The 21326-nt window shown below is 38.9% G+C and overlaps 1 protein-coding gene across 3 annotated transcripts in view; it reads left to right on the top strand.

Annotated features, from left to right (window-relative positions):
- adcy5 (adenylate cyclase 5) overlaps nt 1-21326 on the top strand; it is a 95185-nt gene that overhangs the window by 38530 nt on the left and 35329 nt on the right. For all 3 annotated transcript variants that reach the window (XR_006405885.1, XM_044364850.1, XM_044364848.1), the window contains exons 2-3: nt 3907-4056; nt 5819-5940. Coding sequence is in view for 2 of the 3 variants with exons in the window: in XM_044364850.1 (XP_044220785.1) it covers nt 3907-4056; nt 5819-5940 (272 nt within the window). In the remaining variant the exon portion in view is untranslated. The remainder of the gene's footprint in view (nt 1-3906; nt 4057-5818; nt 5941-21326) is intronic.

The raw sequence follows: 21326 nt of genomic DNA, 5'->3' as shown, positions 1-21326 counted from the left end.
CCTTCTCTCCATCTCACACCTCATTTCTCTATTTTCCGTGGTCATGCCTCACTTCCAGGCTAGTCTTCCGCCAGTCACTTTTCCCTCTGAGTATGCTTGGTTTTTGCACTGAGACCTGCTGAGGGGTTTTTGACTTGATAAAGACGTTGTTTTTTTTCAGTTAGTTCCGGCAACAGAGAGGCCCGTGGTGTGAATATGATTCAGCTGGCTGATTCAGCCTATTAAATGGCTCTGTGAAAAGAATGGGCTGCTGGCTTTGGCTTGCTGCTGGCTGCCAGTCCCAGGACCCACTGTATGCCTGGTACTGAATGGAAACAATGTCTTGAGCACTGGTGACTTGGACACATGACAGTTTGCAAGCTGTTTGATTGGTGGAAACTTGGACAGGGTCTATGAAACCCAAATGTACTGATTTTCTGCTACTTAAAGGTCCAATGTGTAGAATTTAGTGGCATCCAGCAGAACAGACTTGGCAGAAATAGAATATAATATTCATAAGTATGTTTTAATGAGTGTATAATCCCATGAAAATAAGAATCATTGTTTTTTTGTTACCTTAGAATGAGCCCTTTATATCTACATAGGGAGCGGGTCCTCTTCCACAGAGGCCATGTTGCACCGCCATGTTTCTACAGTAGTCCAGAATGGACAAACTGAACACTGGCTCTAGAGAGGGCCTTTTGCATTTTTTGCGAGTTTTGCGGCCACCGTAGGTTCTCCTACATGCTTGGAAGGGGAGGGTGAGTGGAGGGGTATTCAGTTGGTTGCAATCTACAACCTCATTGCTAGATGCCACTAAATCCTACATACTACATTTTTAAAAATTCAGGTTTTAGTGAGGCACACACATGCAAATGTGCACCAAAACAGGTTTTTCCATAGACATCCAGTGCCCCTTCTCTTATATCCTCTGCTCCACAGGCTTCTGTAAGTCTTTCTGTATGTTTACATGCACACAAGAAACCTGAACCCGTACTGGACTAAACTTTAAATATCATACATATTCATTGTACATACTCAGGTTATGCAGGAAATCAGAAATGTGTTAACATGTTCAATTTAAATCTGTGTGTATATGCTGCGGGTCAGTAATCACTTTTCTCCCCCAAACTTATTTCAGAAGGATTACTCTCTGTATTTTAACTTTAACTTAATACACTTTTTGTGTGTGTGTTGGAGGACTGATGTAGCAGTAAGAAGATGGGCTTTGTAGTAAGAGCACAGTGCTTCCTTACAGCATGAATGTGTCTTAATTTTACAAATAGTCAAATAACTGTGGAAGTAGAACTTATTTCAATTTCTCAAGGCTACTTTGTGCTGGTTTCACTTTTAGTTGAGCTTTGTGTGGAATTATTTTGAATACAAGCATGCATCACTATGTGTAATGATTTTTCCTTTCATCCTGTCAAACTGTAATGCACATGCGCCATGTAAGCAGTTGAGACGTGCTGGCATGCTGCAAGTGTTTTTCCACAGCACATGTACAAGACATTTACCTGTTGGAGGTGTGCTGTTTGCAGAAAATGCAATAAGAGCCTGTTGTCTACAGCTCTGTAGACAACAGAGCTCCAAATATCTCCATATCTTGTTGTGTAGACCTGCTGTTATTATAGAATAGCATCGCTAACAAAGCTCAGCTAACTTGGTGATAAAACATTTCATATCCCACAGCGGCTTCACAATAAATAAATGTTGGTTTTTCATCAGCAGTAACTTAACACAACTATGGATGGCTGAAAGCGATCAGGAAACAGAAAAAATAGCCGATATCTGGAAGTACAAACAGGAAGACAGGAGAGAAACTAAACTTCAAACCACAAAAATGATTTAGAAGCAACAAAGTACCAAGAGCTAAACACAGAGAGACTTAAAAACATAGCTTTGCGGGTTGGCTTGGCACGGTGTGGCTACAGTTCACCAACCCGGGCTAGTGAAAAAACTCTAAAAGGTCCCCAGCTAAACTTGTGTGACATTGTGGTTCATAGTTGGCGTCTTAACTCTTTATGTACAGGGGTGTGCCTTCTCCAGGTGAAATTTAGTTGGGGAAATCAAGTTTGTCTTATTGCCTACCCCAATTAAGGAAACTGGGTTTCTTGATTACATGACTTTTAAGTAACCTGATTACTGGAGAAAGCAGTAAACCAGGTTAAATAAATAATGCATGTAAACACACTGTATGTGTTTTTGAGGATCTTATGTCACATGTGCTGTCAGATGCTCAGCAATATAGCCAATGGCCAGATCATGAAGTGCTTAAAATATGTTGTGTGGCATCCCTCAAGGTTCTATACTTGGCCCATTTTTTTTCAGTTAACTGTATCACTTTTGTTTTTCCTGCCGCTGTTATGATGTTGACACAACCTAGTATGCTTTATAATCTGGACATCCTGCACTTAATACTGATAGAGCTGAAGTTCTGCTTATTGGCCCTCAACAGATATTTAACAGTGTTAACTCTTGTTTTAGGCCTTTGACCAGAGAACAGAAAATACTGACTGTGGCTTTAAAAAGAAAAGTGCTGTATAAATAAAGATTACAATGTTCTGAGGGGTTCACATGATGCAAGGGCATAAGAAGCTTTCAAACCTGGCCTGGATGCCTACTACCGCACCAACTGAAAACTAACTCTGCTGCTGACTAGGACTATGTTGGATAAGCCTGTAATTTGTAACGTGATATCAGCTAGTATACAATTGTTTAACAAATATGTGAGAGATCTCCAAAATCTCTAAAAAGGGCACGTACTTAGTGAGTTTGTTCTGTATCAGAGTAGTTTCACTGATAAGTACACACACACACACACACACAAACACACACACAAACATACAACCATGTAGCATGCAAGTTTCTCTGTGTTTAGTCCTCTAAGAAGACAGACACTGTCTTCTCTGGACTGTATAGGGATATTCTGATGGATGTTGTGTCAAAATCAAGGAGAGAGGGTTGAGATGCCCTGTTCCTGCTGCAGAGAGGGAGGCACACAAGTGGAGCTGATGGAAACAAAGAGCGCTGTACTCTTAGTTAGAGGGAGAACAGCTGCAGGCCTGGAAAACAGTACATCAAACACTTTGTTTCTCTCTTACCACCTTTGTCATGCAACTCATATCTGACGTTTTAAAGTCTAAATACTTTCTATATAAGGCTCATTGAGTCTCTATTGAAGCACAGTTTACCACAGTAGTTCTGTAATATGTGTGTCCTGAGCTAAATACTTTACATTTGTAACCATAGTATACTATAACATGTTTTTTTATTTCCAGTGGTATTACTATCATACAGTTAAAATGACCTTACATTCATTCATATTGGGTAAGACCTGCCTTCTTGAAGCTTGACAACCAATCAAAAATGACAAAAGACAACCTACGACTGTGACAATATGGAGCTAAAAACATAAAAAGTTGAACAAATTGATTTCTATATCACACATGTACATGTAAAGCATATGTGGAGGAATACAAATGCTTAAAGAATACCAGTTTTAGTTTGAATAGTAGTACATGTATGTATCACATCTAGCCTCAGATGTTAGGAACTGTTAATGTCATAGATCTGATGAACATTGAGCCCCTATTGTGTTCTTAAAGTAAATGAGAGAAATAAAATTAGCATCTCTTTATTTAATTTCTTAAAAAAAAGTGTCACAGACAGTAGGTTCAAAACTAGTCACTTAGCTGAATTGTATTTGGAGGGTTAATGATCAGCATGGCATGAAATCTCTCAGCTGGGTGCCATGTTATCAGTGATTAAAAGGGACTGATCCCTTATGGTAAAAAAACAGTTGTACTTTGTATGATAAAGAGAGCAACAGGGCGGAGAGAGGAAGAGGAAGGGGAATGAGAAGCAACAAAAGGCTTTGACCTTTCCTCTTTGCGTTCTAACTCTTCGTCTCACTCTTTTTCACAGATAGTGTCCAATGTGCTGATCTTCTCCTGTACCAACATCGTGGGAGTGTGCACTCATTACCCCGCTGAGGGCTCCCAGAGGCAGGCCTTCCAGGAGACCAGGGAATGCATACAAGCTCGCCTCCACTCCCAGAGGGAAAACCAGCAGCAGGTGAGAGAGAGCATGGACAGGGTGTCATGATGAAATTGGGGAAGGCAGGGTCCAGAAAGTACCTAACATTTGTGGTTAAATCAAATAAACTTGAATGGAATACTCCACAAAAAACTTTAATTGTGAATATTGAACATTCACCTCCTATAGGCTTGAAGAATTTCTCTGGAAAGTGTGTAGCTTGCTCCGATGTTGTTTGTCTGTTTAACACCATGCCCGATTCTTTACTCAAGATACTGTATAAAATGGGCTGGGTGACACATATTTTAATTGCTATTTTAGTATTATAGGCGGGTTTCACAAAACACATTGTTATAACATGTTTGCTAATGTATTGATATTTTTAGTATTTAAAATTGTGCAATTGTGGAAAAATGTACTTTTTAGATGTGAATTAGTATGAAACACTTGTCCTTGCAGTTCCATAACTTTGTTTTTACAACAGGACACATGCTTATAGGTGTAGCTAATACAGCTACCAGCAGTAATAACAATAACCTGGACTATACCAATAAATTAGTTCTTGTTATTGGTGAGAAATGAGCTGATTCCTTCAGTGTCCCAGACCATGTGTAGGCAAAATGATTAAGAACATGGAGGCCCCCCCACTCTTTATACCTTTTATATTCCTGCAGTTATATAAATAATATATACTGCCAGAATATAAAATATGCTAGAAACCATAATGCTATAATTGGATATAAAAGGAGGAGTAAAAGTTTAGCAGGTGCATCAAAAAAGACTGTGCAGACATGTGATTCCCTGACATACCTGTCAACTGTTTGTCTTTTTTTTCTTTTTTCAAATTATTTAAAAGGATGCATTTTCCATCCAAAACCATCTGCTCTGCCTACTTTATCAAACCTGAATTACATGCAAGTGGCAGCTGCAAGTCACACACTGGAACTCAAATGGCCCAATATAATGCGCCTCCGAAACAGAGGAACTTTTACATAGTTCTAAAAACTGTTGGAGGAACCACGCCCTTTTTATTGTGTCTGCACTGTAGGAACTGGGCACTACAGTATTTCTTAGAACACTTTCTTAGCTTCTACTTCAGGGTAAGTACTCTCCCAGCACAAGAGGAACTTTGAGTGACGTAAGTGTAAGGTCATTGGTCCAGATGTAAGTGTATGTTGATTGGTTGAACACATTAGCCAATGCAGCGCGACCCACCACCTATGACACACAACAAACACACAGCTCATATCATGGCGCTCTCTATCTTGTTGTTGTATCTCACGCAGAAGTGACATTGCTATACCAACTGCTGGCCGGTCACTTAAGCATTCCTATTGGTAGTGCGAAGGTATGTTCTCGGGGGAACTCCCCAGTGGGTATTTCCTCTCAGGGAGTCTCCAGAACTGTTTGGTCTGAAAGCATCTATTCATTTACCCATTGAACAAAGCATTGATCACAGAGCCTGACAAACTGTTGCACTCCTCTTTAAACCAGCTATAAACACACGATAACAGAATGAGCTCTCTTACAATAAACCAGCGTTCAAATCTGATTTAACTGCGACATGACTGCGACACCTCTGAGTCACCGTGGTTCTTAGTTTGTTCTTTATACAGTACATCCCAAATTGGACAAAAAGCACTTTCCTTGGTTGGCCATTTCCAAATGTACTCTGGGCTGGAAGGTACATAGTTGGTAATTGGAGCATGTTCCACCCTCACAAATCCTGTACCAAAGCCTGTACCTCTTAACTTACTTATACTTGTCCATTGAACTTGCTTTCTCCTATGTTTTCCTGCAGGAGCGTCTCCTGCTCTCAGTGCTTCCCCGCCATGTTGCCATGGAGATGAAAGCTGACATAAACGCCAAGCAGGAGGACATGATGTTTCACAAGATCTACATCCAGAAGCACGACAATGTCAGGTACCATCAGGGGCTGTTTGAGTATCTTAAAAAGAACTCTATAAATAAAAGGAATTATTATTGGTATTAGTTGTGAGTTCTCTCGAGCTCTCGAGACATTTGAGCTTCTCTGCTGTACTTTCATAATCAATTAATGTTAGCTAAGCTTTCTGCTGTGGAAATAGTTCCAAGTAAAGTTAGAAATAACCAACAGTTACTGTATAATGGCTTGAGGATGCACCACCGATGGTTGTATTCATGGGCATTTGTCAAAGATCATTCTGATCTGGATTATATTCAGCATGGCCCATATCTTTAATATTTCACTTGTATATTCATTATAATATATTCACTGATATTCACAGCTAATATTTACTTAGTTAAAATCAGTGCTTCCCAGTGACGACTTAAAATGAAGCAATGTCTCCTTGTAACCCCTCATTAGGGTGAACATGAGCTCTAAGTAATTCAACTAAAAAGTGATTTTTCTTTCTCTGATTTGTCTCAATGGAGGGATTTTAGCCTGAAGAGGTGAACCTGTCCAGTTTTTAACAAGAGAAAAGACAAAAGAAATTATATAAAATGTGTTTTTCTTCTCCCTGTTATCCCCTAATAACCACTCAGATTTATCTTGGGATCCCTTGATTTGATTTACACCTCTTCTTTAAATCATTGAGCCATATTTTTCTAACCCAGCGATTAATTTAAATCATGCAGCACATGGTATTTAATTTAAACTTGATTTGAATATTTTGTCATAGTTTATTTTAACAAAGTCTACAGTAACCTGAAAATCTGAAATGAATAGTTCCCAGTCTGGTGTAATCCAGTGTAAAAGAATCAGATCTGTTGTGTTTAAAAACTAAGTGTAAAATTTTAGTGCAACAGAATTGTACAATAAACCACAAATGAATCCAGGTTAATCCTGAATGGTGCAGCCCACCCACAGATAGCAGGGAGATAGACAGCCAGAGGCAGAGGAGGAGGGAAAGAGAGAAGTGCAGGCGTCGCCATGACAATAGGCTGCGTGGTATTTTTCAAGAGTATTTTCCACCTGTTTCAGTATCAGTAACCACACAGAATGAAATATCAGTTGTATGAAATTAATTTTAAAAAATGTCAACCAAAACCCAGGGTAAACTCAGACCACCATATTTTACCTTTTATTTTATTACAATGATGTAAACAATGGATTTATGTCTTTAAGATTTATTTCAACCTGAAAAGCTGGTACAGGTTTCTTCAAAAATTATAACACATTCCAAAACAAAGGAGCTGTGTTGATATCCCAAAAGGTATTAAGTTTACTCCACACAATGACAGATACTATATTTCAAGCTTTCAGTTTTACTGCAATACCATCATCAGGAGGAGCTGGAGTTGAAATAACACCTCTGTACCTTAGGTGTGCCAGCTGGTTGCTCTGTAATGTTAGTTATGCTGATAATAAAAAACTGAAACTGGAACACACACCTGTTCTAGTGAGGTGCTGGCTGGCAGGCAGACATCAGAAAAATAACAGGAAAGCCAAACACTCATAACTCTGATGCATTTATTTCAACAAATGAAGATTAATGTTTCTGCAAACTGCTTTCTTCAGGATAAAATTCAGCAGCCACCTGACTGGTATTTATACCAACTGGGACATGTGCTGCAAATTTACAACATTGGGGCAAGTGACTCAAGCCTGCATAATCAATAAACTAACCAGTACAAACCAGAAAAAAACAGGACAAAAGTTGTACAAAACATTGTACATTCAAATGATGAAACAATCCAAAAGATAAATCTATATCTATCTAAAAAATGCTACTATTCAATATATTATTGTAATGAATCAGCTTCCCAACACCTCTACCTCCTCCTGATAATGATTTTAAGGTAAAAACTTAAAACAGCAAACATGCCTCTGTCATTGTTTGGAGTAACTTTAGTTTCATAATGTGGCATATTATATATCTACTAAATTCTACTAAATATGTATTGAGTAAGTGAGCTTTGAGGTTCATTACTAACCTTGGAAATAGTTTGAAAAAAAGAAAAGAAAGTACCACTCACTGGTACTTTGGTGCGTTTGTTCAGTTGTCATTGAAATGGTTTAGTTCTTATCATGTGATCTAAAGGGCAATCCACACATAGAGCATTTTGACTCTCAAAAGAACAGATGTGCTTCACTTTCTGCACTTTCTGTCTGGCTGCTGTCCTCTCAGCTGGCTCTGATGACAGTGACGGCTGAACGTAGGACAGAGTCAATATTAATTGAACAGATGGATGCTTATGTGTCACTCACATCTGGCATTTGATGTGGATTCACAGTAAGTATGGAATTTCCGTCATGTGATAACAGGCAGATGTATATGATGTGGGGATCAAAAAAAACCCCTGTCTCTATTCAAAGATACCCTCTGGCATCAGATGTGAAAGACCTCCTTGATCTTTCTCCGGAAACTCTCTATTGATGACTTTGACCCCTTTCTAGTCAATGCGTTGACCGATAATTGTTCCGACATTCACAGACGGCGGATGTTGTTTGTTTTTGCGGTGTTCATTCAGTCTCTTGTCCAGGGTTCTTGCAGTTTGTGATGCAGTGTTGAGCAAGTGGTTTACCTTACATGGGTGCATATGATTTTGTAACTGTGGATGCAGATCATTTACTTACTTAAAACATAGGAGATCATTATATACTGTGTAAGCCCACAGGGCTGATGCAGTTGAACAGCTGTGGTTAGGTGTGGCACCACCCTGTGGAGTAAGAAAACACTACATCAAGGTGATACTGAGCAACTGACTTCTTAGTTGTGTGTTCGTGTGTGTGTGTGTGTGTGTGTGTGTGTGTGTGTGTGTGTGTGTGTGTGTGTGTGTGTGTGTGTGTGTGTGTGTGTGTGTGTGTGTGTGCACTTGCATTATTTATGTTGTGGAGACATAAATCTGTTTACGGTCACATTGAGGAGATTGTTTCTTTTTGGGGACAAAAAGTAAGTCCTCATAATGTAAATCATTACATTTTTGGGTGACTTGGTTTAAGGTTAGGGTTAGGGGGTTAGGGTTAGGGTTAGGCATGTAGTAGATATTGTTAGGGTCAGCGTAAGTCTCTAGGAAATCAATGTAAGTCAATGTAATCCTCTGAAGTGATGGAAACAAGATTGTGTGTTTGTTTGTGGGGAAACAACAGCCTGAGTATCATACTGTGCAGTTGGAGTTTTATGGCCTGTAGCTTTCACAGTCAGGTGGAAGCTCAAAGCTTAATACATAATGGGTGCTATTGAAGCTCTTTATCACTTTGATGTGTCTCTTTGAAACCTCACAGGATAGAGCATCAGGTCATGTACTCAGAGCTTGCATACACAAAGGTCTTTTATCACTATTAATGCGATCATTATCAGGAATTATCCCTTTTTTTTTTTGTTGCCTAATTTTAAGAGCTCAATATAAGTAAGAGTGTTTTAGGAGAGTGGGAAGGGGTGAAAAATTTAGATATTTCCAGGGCATGTGACAGAAGTTGTTGTTACTGAAACCAATGTGCACCGAGCCACATGAGCGTACAATACACTTGTGTTGTGCAATTGAGAGGCAAATTCCAAGAAGGTCATGTTGGATCAGTGTGGATGTGTTCACTACTGTAGCTGTCAAGCGTTAACAAAATTCATGTTACATGACATGTTAACTCATTCTTACTTGTGTTACCCTTTACGTAATTAGAAGAGACAGACCGTTAGAAATCTGCAGTTTCAGCTGGACCAAAGCAAAATCAAGAGGCAAAGAAAGGTGTTAGTTTGGTATGTTCTACTTTAGCTTTTTATCTGACTCACAGGGGAGTAGGCGGCACATAAGCAGCATCTGCTACACTTGGCAGATTTCTATCTGTGGTCATGAGTGTGTGGTTAATGGCTAGCTTACCAGGTGTGACCGTGCTTGTCGGGGAGCGGCAGTGGCTTTTGGTAATTGGGGCTCCGCTGAGAGGCCGAGTAACAACAGGAAGAGAAGTGACAGCTCCCACTGCTACGATTAAAGAGTAAGAGAGGACACAGAGGAAGGTGGAGAGGTAAAGAGGGACTAGCCTGGGGCATAGAGCTCACACAGTCTCTACCCAACTGCCTATACTCTATTGCTCAATAATACCAGGTATGAGATTAGTTCATTTTTCACAGATTTACCATGACAGGCACATAATTGTATCCTTTGAAGCACAAAGTAGTCCATGATAGTTTAAAGATCCCCTCCAGGCATGTTTAAAGATGTATATAAAATACTCTACTTTGAATAAGAATGTGTGTCTCATATGCTTTTTCTTTTTTTTTGGACAAAAAAGTTCAATTATCTTGTTAAAATCCTGGAAGTGGCATCTACTCCTTCGCCCTCATTAAAAATTCAGAATCTATCAATATGCAAATATATTTCATTTCAGAAGTTTAACTGCTGGACATGTCTCCTACTTCACTGTAAAGTTCATTCTCAGTGTTTGTGCACTGAAGGCTTCAAGTTTCCACATCACACTTTTGTAAGTTGAATATTGGACCATGATTGGCTTCCAACCTATTTGTGATGTCACAAATCATGCTTCTTGGCCCACCTCTTAAAATCTTAATGTACTGTTATTAAAGTCAGTTAAGGCATTGCAGTGAATGAGGTACCTGGGTAGTACAGGGAAAAAGCATTTGTCTACCTCTGTAGAGCCCCAAGTTCAATTCAGTTCAAGCAACAGTGCCTCCAGCTTGACCCTACCAAGCACAGTTAGTTGGTGTGTGGGAAGATCATGAGGAATCTACAGTCTTCTGGTTGGTCTGTCTACACTGCACAGCTGTTCAGTCAAAGCTTTCAAGTCCAAGTCATTATAGCTCAAAACAAATGTTTCAGAGCCAGTCACAAGGTCTCAAGTCTTTGAGGAAATAGGAAAGAGACACAGTAGTAAAGAGGAAGGAGGGGAAGTCCTCCAAGTCTCTAAATTCACGACCATTACAATAAAATAGCATTTGCAAAATTTCCTAAAAAAAAAGTCTCAAAACCTCACTTTTGTGATTTAAGTCTTAAATCTCAAGTCTATGGCTCTTCTACACTGTTTCCTTCTGTCTTGAGAGAAATGGAGAAATATAGAAAAAATGAATATGTCTGAATGACTATATCTTTTATGTATCTTTTTTCTTTTAAAGGTAACTCTTATATAAATGCGTAAATTTGAAGATAAGTGGGTACCATTTAAGATACTATTATACTATACTGATTTGGAGCTATTGAACAAATGGTACCTTAATGTTTTTGTACTTGTTCAGAGTTGTGGCCACGCAACAAGCTTTTGTACCCCAAAGGTGCAGTTGTGCTCTACCTTTTCCTGTGACTGAGGCACCCTACATGTGTTTGTCCTCTGGAGTAAAATGATGTCCTGTGGCTTCAGCAATGAGGCCATGCAATGTGTGCTGACAAAAGTATTATGCAAGAGGGCTTTGGGGCGGATGTTTTGATGCTGTCGGGTTGCCCTGTGAGCATTCGGGAAATATTCTCAAACAGAACACTGTGGATGTAACTGCTGTTGTTTTTATGTAGGCCAGCAGCACCCTGAAGAGAGAGACATGGAAAGAACATTGCATAAATTAGAGGAACTGACCTTACCTTTGTTCTCCATGTACTTACTAATTGAAGTGAGGACAAGAATCGATAGAAAAAAACGCATGGTTTTAGTTTGTGTGATGCAGTTAATTATGCACGTGTCTGTTACATAATGCCGTTCTGTTGCTGGTGTTGGAGCGAGGCCTGACCTGAGAATCTGTTCTTGGTGAACAGGCAGCAATACACATGCATGCAGCACACAAAGTGTTTAAATCATGATGTCCATTGCCTTTAAACATACTTTATACTTTAAGCTGAGATCTGTCATCTAACCGGGGTGACAAAAACGCATCATCCACTCTAAGTAGGTGTCCAGATGCTGATACATTTACTTTAAGAGGGATGAGAAGGAGAGCAGCATAAACACACACTGTTTGCAAACAAGCAAAGAATGAGTTCATTTAGGGGGTGAAACAAGGTCGGCCAAGAATCTAAAAAAGATAGGAAACACAGACTGAGGGGTTACCCAGAAAGAAAGGAACAGGAAATGAAAACAGTAATGGATGGAATGGGTAATAGATATATGTGAATGTAATGATGAAGGGAGCGACAGAGAAAGAGAAGCAGGAAAGTCTGAGCCAGACAACGATGAAAAAGGATTGAAGGGTTTGTGGGAGTTTATTTCCTGGCTGAGGTTAGTGAGCCACCAGCAGCTGGCTGGCGGCAGTGCTAGTGGCAGACGCGAGGGGATCACAGGGTCAGGCCGCGCAAGCGCAGTACAACTTTGGTTCAGCTGAGATTTGGCCCAGAACAGATTTTGCAGCATTGGCTCTTAAAACAGCAAAAAGGACTGCCTATATACTGTATTATTCTCTATATGTCTTCCATTTTTCTATGTTTCCTCTTGCTAAGAAGCGTAACTGTTGTATTAGCTGGACACAGGCGATTTAAACATCCACGCTGCTGCTGCCTCTGATGAAGACTTGCTTTATGTTGAAACATGGATGAGCAGATGTTAGAGGCGCAGGGGCTCAAATTCATAGAATAATTAAATAAATAGGATGACTACTTTTGTGACGCTGTTAAAGGGATATTAAAATGTATGTAGGCTATTTAAAACAAACCCATGACTGACGTTGGTTCAAACACAGCTACATGCCAGTTAATTAATGATACATGCAAAGAAATGAAGTGTATTTTAGCACATTGTCCTCACATGTTAACCAGCTCAACTCTTACCTACTGTAGTCCTCTGACTGACATCCTCACTTGCAGAAACTCAGCTTAATACTGCTGACAAAGATGCATTTCCTCTGGCTGCATGGCTGCCTCTCTCACCTCCATATTCATCTCTTACCACCTCTCCATAAAAGACATAATTGCTTCAGTAATAACAGCCAATAAGAAGATGCTGATATTGTATGGCTGAGATACTGTTACTATGTGCCAACATATTAGTTTAATATAATTCACATATCATAATACTGAGGCTCAGAAGACGTCATGCATTTAAGCCACAATTCTAAAAAGCAACATGTAAGCTTTAGATAAGTTGTATTAGACACTGGTTTATAAAAAATTTTAACAGTTAAGATTCTTCCCTCCCTCACCATACACCAGTTGAGCAAACATAACATATAAAATACAAAGAAAGGAAATATGTATTTTTACTGTAGTAATTGTACATTAGGCATTACTTTAATGTCTGACATTAATAACACAAACACAATAACATCACTGCTAACTATAGTTAATGATGCTAGAATCTCTGATTAACTTGGCCAACATTGAATGCACCTCATTGGCTGCTTGTTACAGAAAGGAGGAAAACTTATCATATCATGGTTATCTTGTAGCTTGTGGAGGATAAAGATGCAAACCTCTTTCACAACTTTATAACTAATTTAAACAACTTGGAGAAATGTGTGACATGACATATCCATACTATGGATGTATTATAAGAGAAAATCTAAATCTCTCTTTTCATGAGTGTACCGGCCAAGACGCTGCAGTGAGACTGGTGTAGAGACCAGCATCACAAAATATACATCATAACACCAAAAGATGAACATCAGAGAATAAAAAATGAGATTTTATATCATTATTAGAATCACACCATAAAACAACCTAAAAGCAGTATTAAACCTTCACACAATAAGATGACCAGCACATCATTCTTACATAGAGTGGGCTGAGATATATACAGTATACTGTGTAGCGAGGACTTAATGTCTGCCCTGGCTTCAAAGGACAGAACCATTCATACATGTTAAATGTATGACATAAATATTGTGGTCGTATCCCAACAATGGCTTTATAAATAGCAGCATGTGCCTCAGCCTACATGAGGTTAAAGAGAACCACACCATCTGAGCATACAGAGTACACTGATGACTTAAGGCTTTGTATTGACAGACCTCAAACCTTCTGTGTGAAGCCTGCACAGCCTTTTTCTCTAATCTTGTGGGATGACGTTAATAAGTGAGCAGTGCAGCTACTTTTTAACATTAAACAGTCACAGGATTTAGGATATTCTGAATTCATTTGCAAATTATAAACTGATCTGAAACCAAACAGAGAGTCACAGATTTATCTGCAAGGCATTCAGCTTTTTTTCTCAGAACTTACTGTGTGGTTATCATTGTTAATCATCATGTTACCACTTTTGGTAAAATTCACGGGATTAAATAACTTTGAAACAAGCTCACCCGTTCAGTTCAGGATCTCTGCTGTACTGACTGAGAAAGGCAAAAATCTCCAGGATTCATACCTACCGTTGAGTTATCACGAAGGTAACGATGAAATGTGACTTCAAGACCACAGGTCCCTCTCTGAGGGTACATCTGCTATTAAATGTTTACTTCACCAATTCAGCATTGCACTGCTATAACATTTAGTGACATTACTTGAGGTAATGTATCAGACTTTGCCCAGCCACAAAAGGCTTTCTACAACTTTTTTTCCTATATATAGTACGACTAGGAAACGCATCGGTCAACTAATAAATTTGTTCTTCATACTACAAGTGCTGGAGTTCTCATCTCTCCATATATAGCACTCACCAGGAACTGCAAACAGACTGAAATGGTCATGAAAGCTGAAGCTTTTCGTAAATTACTTGGCTTGCTGATTATTTATATGTAATAGTTATCATATGAAGGCTGTCTTTCATTCCTGCGTGTGAGCACAAGTAGGTAAGAGTGAAAAAACAGAAGCCTCTAGTTATAGAGTACAGCCTCTATTCTGTGTCATGAAATCGCAAAGAGATGCGTCATATTGTTCAACGACTGCGTGAAAATGAACACAAGGAGCCTAGGAAACTGACCCAACAATTAGGGCTCCTCATTCATTATAATAATAATGACAAATCTAAATTTAATATGATGAAATAAAATCAAAAATCCAGAGCACTATAGCTCAATTACTGTTTCATTTCAAGACCTGTCTAATATATTCCTCTTCAGACAAATCTGGTAGAGTTTAGTAACTTTACAGTGAGGCAACTTCTTTGTATTTTACTTTTTTTCTACCAATATATATTTCTCTTCCATTTGTGACTTTATCCAACTTTGTTTTAATCTGTTATAACATATGTAGCCTGACTCAACAGTGAGTCAACACTGATGGAGAAGAGATTTGGTTGTCTATCACAGTGCAGTGTTAAAGCTGATGTGTACGGTGTACAGTAAATGATAGCCCATAAGGAATAACACTAAATAAAAATCCAATGGCTGTCAGCTCAGTATGTTGAACTGTGTGTGCAGGACAGCTGACTTTATCTTCTGTCAGTGAGGCATATCATTTATCCAGACATGTGGCAGGATGTTTTTTTATGTATTAAGGCTGTGTGCTGCTTTCATATTGTTTTGTTTTGTGTGCCTATGTGTAATTATTAAGTGTGGATTTGGTCAGATTAGATCTGTGATTCTTAGCGACTGGGCTGCAGTGTAGTACTGAACTGTGCAGTGTTGGCCAAAGAAAACAGGCCCAAATTTCTCAGTAAGTGGTGAGATTTTTTTCTCTTTTTATTGATTAGTTGGCTAAGAGGCAGTTATAGCTTCATCACCCGTCTCTCTCTCTCTCTCTCTCTCTTTCACTCACGCTCATCATCGCAGGTTTATCTCAGCTGAGCAGCTTATTTCTGAAGGTGAAATAAATTGAAAGAATTTATTTTTAATCAAAGGAGAACTCATCTGTAACCATGTGGTGAGGCATGTCTACAAGTTCATGTAGTGATAGCAGTGTACTCTTGAAACATTAAATGTTATATTCCTACATCACCTATAAGTTCAACCACTGAATTTTTGCCTCACAAAGCATGATGTCCTGGCGCTGCCTGTCTCACTCTACTGCTTTTGTAGCTTACCCCCACTGTTGCATCTGATGTTACATCAGGCCGTGGGCTTGCTCTCTGCTTCAGTGTGCCGGTAGGAAGTGTTCATCAGGACATCTGTGCATTATGCACCAGTGTTGTTCCTGGGGGCTTGATAATTAATACATATATGGTCTTGTTTGTCTTGTTGTTTGTGTTGTTCCAAGCTGGTGCCCCGTTCATTCCAATGGAAGTTGTTCACGGGACACATGCTGAATAAGCTCTTCAGGCTTCCAGATTTTTGGGCCCATAAAGCTCTTCAAAACTGACTTTTTTTCAGATATCTTTTGTATTGATTGCATATGAGAAAAATGTGATCATGTGATCTGCAATTACTACTAATGATGATGCCATGAGCGTGACTGCCTCAAACGAATCTTGGGAAATATAGGAAAATTACTAAGCACTACTGTGTGCTTAGATACATGTCTGATTCAATTGTGTGTGTTAAATGTGACACTACTAATGTGGTTGCTGAAGGTGCACTACAGTTTGTCTCACTTTAATTCTGATACAAAGAGGTTTGGTACAAATATGCATTAAGAGCAAGTGACTTAAAGTGTCTTGATCAATCATCTTTATATCCATACTCACCTCTAATCCTTCCAGAGTATGCCATCACTCCCTCCCTCTCTCGTTTTCCTCCATCACCACTGCTTCTACCCAGAGAGACAGACCTGTGTCTGAGCTCAGACAGGTCGCTCAAGTGTCTGGTTTCACTCAACCTCCCATGCAACAGTTCACAGAAAGCAATCAATTATTCTCTGAAATTTGTTCCCTAGAGTGGGGACTCTTAATCCTTTTCAGCCCGAGACTCAAATTGAGTAAATTTAGACATCTTGAAACGTAGGTTCATTAGAGCATCTGAGTGCTCTGGGCAAAGTCTGTGAACCCAGAAAAAACTTGCCATCACAATCAGATTAAATGAATGTCACATACCCAGAATATAAACTTTTTTTTACATGCATATTTGAACATAAATGCCTGCACACCCTGCCCACACACACAAACACACTATGTTCTCTTGGCTGTGTAGCAGGCACCTACCCTGTGAGATTCATGTGAGATTCATGTGAGTTTGTTTGGTCTGAAACCTTTGTTTATTTATAGCTCTCTCTTCTCCTTCCTGGGGATCTGACTCACAAAGCGGCTTCTAAATAGTCAGAGTACTGTTGCAATATCTGGCTTCACAAAATCAAACAATGACAATGCTGTTTGGACAAGTGTTATTATGTAGCTGGATACCAACAGGTTGCGTTAACCTGGGATTTTCTAATCCAGCTGTGAATGTGTTCACGTCATGTGTCAGCCATATGCAACATATACCATGGACAGATTAAGTTACTTTATTAATAACTGCAAGAAAACTGGGCTGTTGCAGGACCATGAGAGATTCATGGGTAAAAATACAATATAAAGCAGTATGATAAAGAAGTATAATAACAGAGTATGCATAAAAGCTGCTCTACTGGTTATAACTGATATTGAAATGATCACAAATTGGTTTGGGTATGTTTTTAAACCCATCTGCATCCACCTAATGTGGACATGTTTATCAAGGGGAAATGATAATGCAATGTAATTATTGAATATAAATATCTTGGTGTTATTTTAATCTCAGACCTTAATTTTCAGAAACACAAAAAGTGACAAAGGCAATTAAATACAATCTACAAAACATACAACACCTTTCACTTATTTACAGTTTTACAACAGGTAAGATGGGTCCTGTGACCCACATTAAAAAAACCCAGAGTACTTCTGCAATTTAGCGTGACACTCCTGTAACATTGTTGGACTCACGGTGGACACGTTGAAAAAAAAAAAGGATCAAAATCAATGTAGCAAAACCAGATATATCATCTTTTTTGGGTCTGGTCTCCCATCCCCAGATTTTTATTGTTTTTTTTATTTTCAGACTTGTTGTCTTCAGCCCCAACCAATGACCAATTTATCAGATCATCTGTAGCCACAAAAGGCTTTATACACATTTTATCACAAACTGTATGCAGCAGTACTCCCAACACCTGTAAACAGAGTTTAGTATGTAAAATTGATAGAGATCCCTATTTAATGACCTGACCCACCCTTTATTATATGACATTGTTGTGAGAACACCATAAAATGTTTTAGCATATCTTCCACAAAAGATTGTATTGTATCCTTTCATCATATTGCATTTAAGCAATTGCTTTTTTCTGTTAAACTCTCTGCCAGATGACTTTAAGAGTTATAGCTGAGTCAGGAATTTTAAAGCCAATTAAACATTTGGCTAAAAGCAACTTGTTTCTAAAATTAATGAATTTTGCACTTTCATTCAGTCTTTTAATTTGGATAATATCTGTTTCATGTTTTGTGTGCACTGTGTCAGTAGGGATGCATTACAGTGCATAACTTATGTGTCTTTAATCATGTGGTATTGTATTTTGTCACTGGATGTATGACTGGCAAGAAAAGTAGCTCTCATCTATAACTTAATTGACAACATCTACAAGTATGATGAATAAACTTACTATAGATGAGCTGGCAGGACTAAGCAACATATGCAAGAGCAGCAGCGACATGAATAATAAGCAGAGTGAGAGCATAGTGTCAGATTATGATGACTGCTAACTTATTTGACTGTGACTGAAAGAATCAGCAGAACACAGATCAGCTGATGGTCAGTTCTGCCTGACGTAGCACAGCGCCCTATTCAACAATATGAGCTACTTTCATAGCCAGTTGGCCCACAAACACTACAAATACCTTTTAGAAAACATAACTCTGATATAATATCATATCTATGAAATAACAATTTCTGTATTTGAAGAAAATAGCTGGTCTCTGAACATTGTTGCCATGGAAACTGTGTTAATTCAGTAGTCTTCACTGATGCAGTTATTTTTGTGTGTCATTTATTTGAATGAAGTATTTTTGTTCATATCATATTGTACACGGAACTGTGCCAATAAAGGTTATAATACTATCAGGGAATAGTAATGTTAGCTTTGCTGTTAAAGTCCAGCTGAAATTAAACAGCATTTTTTTGTCTGTTATCCGTCTACATAGATGGAGACCTTGTTTCCATACAGCTAATCAAATCTTGCATAAAGCAGTAACGTGACATTCTATCATCGGCAGAGCAGACGGTCACACTGAGCCTGATTGCATCCTGCTACACAATACAAGAGCCATAGACTCTGAACAACAACCCACATTAGCTTTCCTGCTAAAGTCTCCTCCTTATCTAACTTACAAACATGAACACACGTCTTGTCCTGCAGCTTAGCTTGTTGAACAGGCCACCAAACCGAGGAAAAGTAAACTAGATAGTCAATTAGCTGCTCAGCTGCAGCACATTAAACAGCATGTAAGCATACTTGAAAATGTCTCTTTGACCCTGATGTTGGTTTGTTCCTTACTCCTCAATACTACTGCTAAAAACACACAGATTGCACGTGACTTATTAGCTACAGCACAAATTTGTTTACTTTGTCTTGTGATGCCCTGCTGGTGCCACTGGAGCTCAATCTGTCAGCTGTTGTAATTAAACACAGACACACCCATCTAGTTGGCTGAGGTGAAAAGACTTTTTTCCATCATTTTTTAATAATAAAAACTATTTACAGTACACTTGACACAAAGGAGTGATCACATGTGATTTCAGTTGGACTTTTAAGAGTTGTGCATTACTTTTGTCATTTAACCTGCCTATCCACTATCATTTGCCATGAAAATCCAGTCTAACCTAAAGTCATGTATGGTGACACCCATATGTCATTCCAAAACCATGGGTATTAATCTAATGCTATGACAGCCTCCACTCTGGTTTCAGGCTTCCCACCAGATGTTGGAACCTGGCTGCAGGGATCTGCTCCCATACAGCCTCAAGAGCATTAGAGAGGTCCAACACTAGATTTTGGTGGTCAGGCTAGTTAGGTTCTTCCACACCAAACTGGGAAAACCATGCCTTTATGGACCTGGCTTTGTAGATAGGGGCATTGTCATGTTGAAACAGGAAAAGACCTTACCCAAATTGTTGCCATAAAGGTGGAAGCATGCTATTGTGTAAGATATCACTGTATGCTTTAGCATTAATATGGGGCCCAGCCCAAACCATGAGAAACAGTACTGTCATCAGTTGATACATGCTCTTTATGTCAATTTTGCACCCTCTTTTACTGTTGCAGATCAGTTAGATTGCAAAAGGAATTTACATTTTTGTCCACACTTTCATCATAAAGAAATCTAGGACATTAATTAGAAACCAGTGAAGTAAATAAGATGAAGGTGGGAGAAAGGTTTAGATTTGGCTTAAAATGTTATTTTGATTTGATCATTGGGGATCATATAAATAGCTGAGTCAAGCTCCTTATAGGATCATTATTAACTGTAGGGGGAGGCAGTACGAAAGCAGCATTAAGTAGCAAAAGACAAGGCATGGTCTTGCCTTCTGAGTTTGACTTATGAGGTCCATCACATGTTTCACCCCAGGAAGAAATCAGTGACCAGAAAATAAATATGCTTATTGAAGAAAGAGAGGGTTGTAGGGTTGTATCTGTGAGTGAGCATGAGATGTGACTTTGTGTGGTAGAGGGTTATGATGTTTATAGAACAACTTGAGCCATTGAGGACAAGCTCGTGGGTCGTATATGTGAGTGTACGTGAGGCCAACCTGACTGTCACCCAGAGCTAATGCTGAGCCTATTATAGTCTCTACCTGAGAGAAATGATTCAGCCTGGTGAGATCATCTGCCCTGCTGCTGTGCCAGTGTTGGGAGAGTAATAAAAATGCCCCAATCATAAAAAGACCTTTGCTGTATCAGTTTACCTTGTTCTCAGGGAAGGGACGCAAACTTTTTATATGTGCAAAGTTGCTCACAGGTCTCTCTCATACACACACACACACACACAAACACACTCGAACTCACTCCCTGCTACTTTGCCAAGGCAAGACCTCATTAGCACAAATGCTATATAAAGTACTTTTCAACACTAGATTACAGGCATTGTGATACATTTAGACATGCCTATACAAAGTCGTCTCAGTCGTAATCTCACACCTTTCACTTCCATCGATGGCTTCAGTGGTACAATGACCGGTTTCATTTTACCTCTCTGAATTACCACCTAACAATTTCATGTACCTAATCTCTTTGCGGGTGAATTATACTGAACAATAAGCATGGTTTCTTTGTAATGAATGAATGAATCAAGTCTTTTACAAGATAAAGCAAAGCAGGAATGCTTAAAATGTTGCATGACAGCCTCAGGACTAATTCCAAATTAAATAGAAATCTATGGATTATAGCTCTGAAAGTAACATTGGTGTTATTTCATTTTAATATTATGGAATTATGTCATGGAGAGACTAAAACTGACAAATTTATCCTTCTGGCAAGTATTGTCTGTGTAACAACAGCTTGATACACAGTACCTTAAGCATTATAGAACTTTGTTGTTGTCTACAAACTATTAAACACATAAAAGAGCCTTGCTGTTGCACAGGGTA

This window comes from Thunnus albacares, chromosome 11, assembly GCF_914725855.1.
Source record: "Thunnus albacares chromosome 11, fThuAlb1.1, whole genome shotgun sequence".
Classification (NCBI taxonomy): domain Eukaryota; kingdom Metazoa; phylum Chordata; class Actinopteri; order Scombriformes; family Scombridae; genus Thunnus; species Thunnus albacares.
The sequence above is the reverse complement of the archived record's forward strand: the minus strand, read 5'-3'. Positions and strand labels throughout refer to the sequence as shown.